The sequence below is a fragment of the Chlamydomonas reinhardtii genome, chromosome 11, assembly GCF_000002595.2.
Source record: "Chlamydomonas reinhardtii strain CC-503 cw92 mt+ chromosome 11, whole genome shotgun sequence".
In the NCBI taxonomy this organism is placed as follows: domain Eukaryota; kingdom Viridiplantae; phylum Chlorophyta; class Chlorophyceae; order Chlamydomonadales; family Chlamydomonadaceae; genus Chlamydomonas; species Chlamydomonas reinhardtii.
The window spans coordinates 229,790-230,859 of NC_057014.1; the positions used below are offsets into that span (position 1 = coordinate 229,790).

The 1,070-nt window shown below is 64.0% G+C and overlaps 1 protein-coding gene across 1 annotated transcript in view; it reads left to right on the forward strand.

Moving 5' to 3' along the window:
• Nucleotides 1-1,070, forward strand: part of CHLRE_11g467553v5 (uncharacterized protein) — a 12,082-nt gene that overhangs the window by 5,941 nt on the left and 5,071 nt on the right. Inside the window, exons 7-8 of the mRNA XM_043067304.1 lie at nucleotides 321-395; nucleotides 797-853. Of these exons, the coding sequence (XP_042919304.1) occupies nucleotides 321-395; nucleotides 797-853 (132 nt within the window). The remainder of the gene's footprint in view (nucleotides 1-320; nucleotides 396-796; nucleotides 854-1,070) is intronic.

Here is a 1,070-nt window from a genome sequence, read left to right on the forward strand (position 1 = left end):
ATCAACACTCACACCGCCACCTCCCTCCCTCCCTCCCTCACCTCCTGCCCACCATGCCCGCATGCGCCCCTCCTCTCCGCCTGGCCCCCTGACCCCTACTATGCCTCGCCCCGCCTTCATGCGCTGCCCTTACCATGCTTTTGCCCATGAACGGCTACCCCCCGTTTTGCATTGGGTTTGGTTTAGTTAGGGCTGGTATCTACAAACCCCCCTTCTCTGTACCAATCTTTGCACCCCCCCCCCCCCCCACACACACACACACACACTCTCTCACAAACACACACACACACACACACACACACGCACACAGGTTCGGGCAGCTGACGTACGTGCGCATCTACAGCGGCACCCTGCGCAAGGGCGACACCATCATCAACACCACCAGCAACAAGAAGGTGCGCGCGTGCGTGCACGTGTGTACACGTGCGTGCGTGCGCACAGGCGGTGTTGCAGGGAGGGTGTTCAACAGAGCGTGTTGTAAAGAGTGTTGAAGAGAGGGTGGTGTGTTATGGGTGATGTTCTGTGTGGAAACGGATGCGCGTGTGGATATTTTATGGTAAAGCTTGAAAGCGTTGCGGAGCTGCCACCTGTGTGGGCACTGGGCAGTGGGCAGCGGCTGCGCTCCGGGCCCGCCTGCACTGTCGCGACACCGTAGTCACTGCCACTGCCACTGCCACTGCCACCATCACCGCCGCCGCACCACCGCCGCCCTGTCCTGCTTCCCGTTTGCCCTGTCCTCCCCCCTGGTCACTCCGCTACACCCCTCACTCGCTGTCCCCTGCTGCTGCTGCCGCAGGTGCGTGTGCCGCGGCTGGTGCGCATGCACGCCAACGAGATGGAGGACATCGCGGAGGCGGGTGGGTGCGTAGGGCGTGAGGGCGAGAGCCGTAGAGGGAGGGGAAGCCGTGTGGAGGGAGGCGTGTGAAGGGAGGCGTGTGGAGGGAGGCGTGTAGAGGGAGGGGCGGAGGGCGAGCGAGAGCCCGGCGGGTCGCCAGCGCCCACTCCTCACACAGCGCTGCACCGCCTCCGGTTACTAACACACACATGCCCCCCGCCTTGCCTCCCGCCTC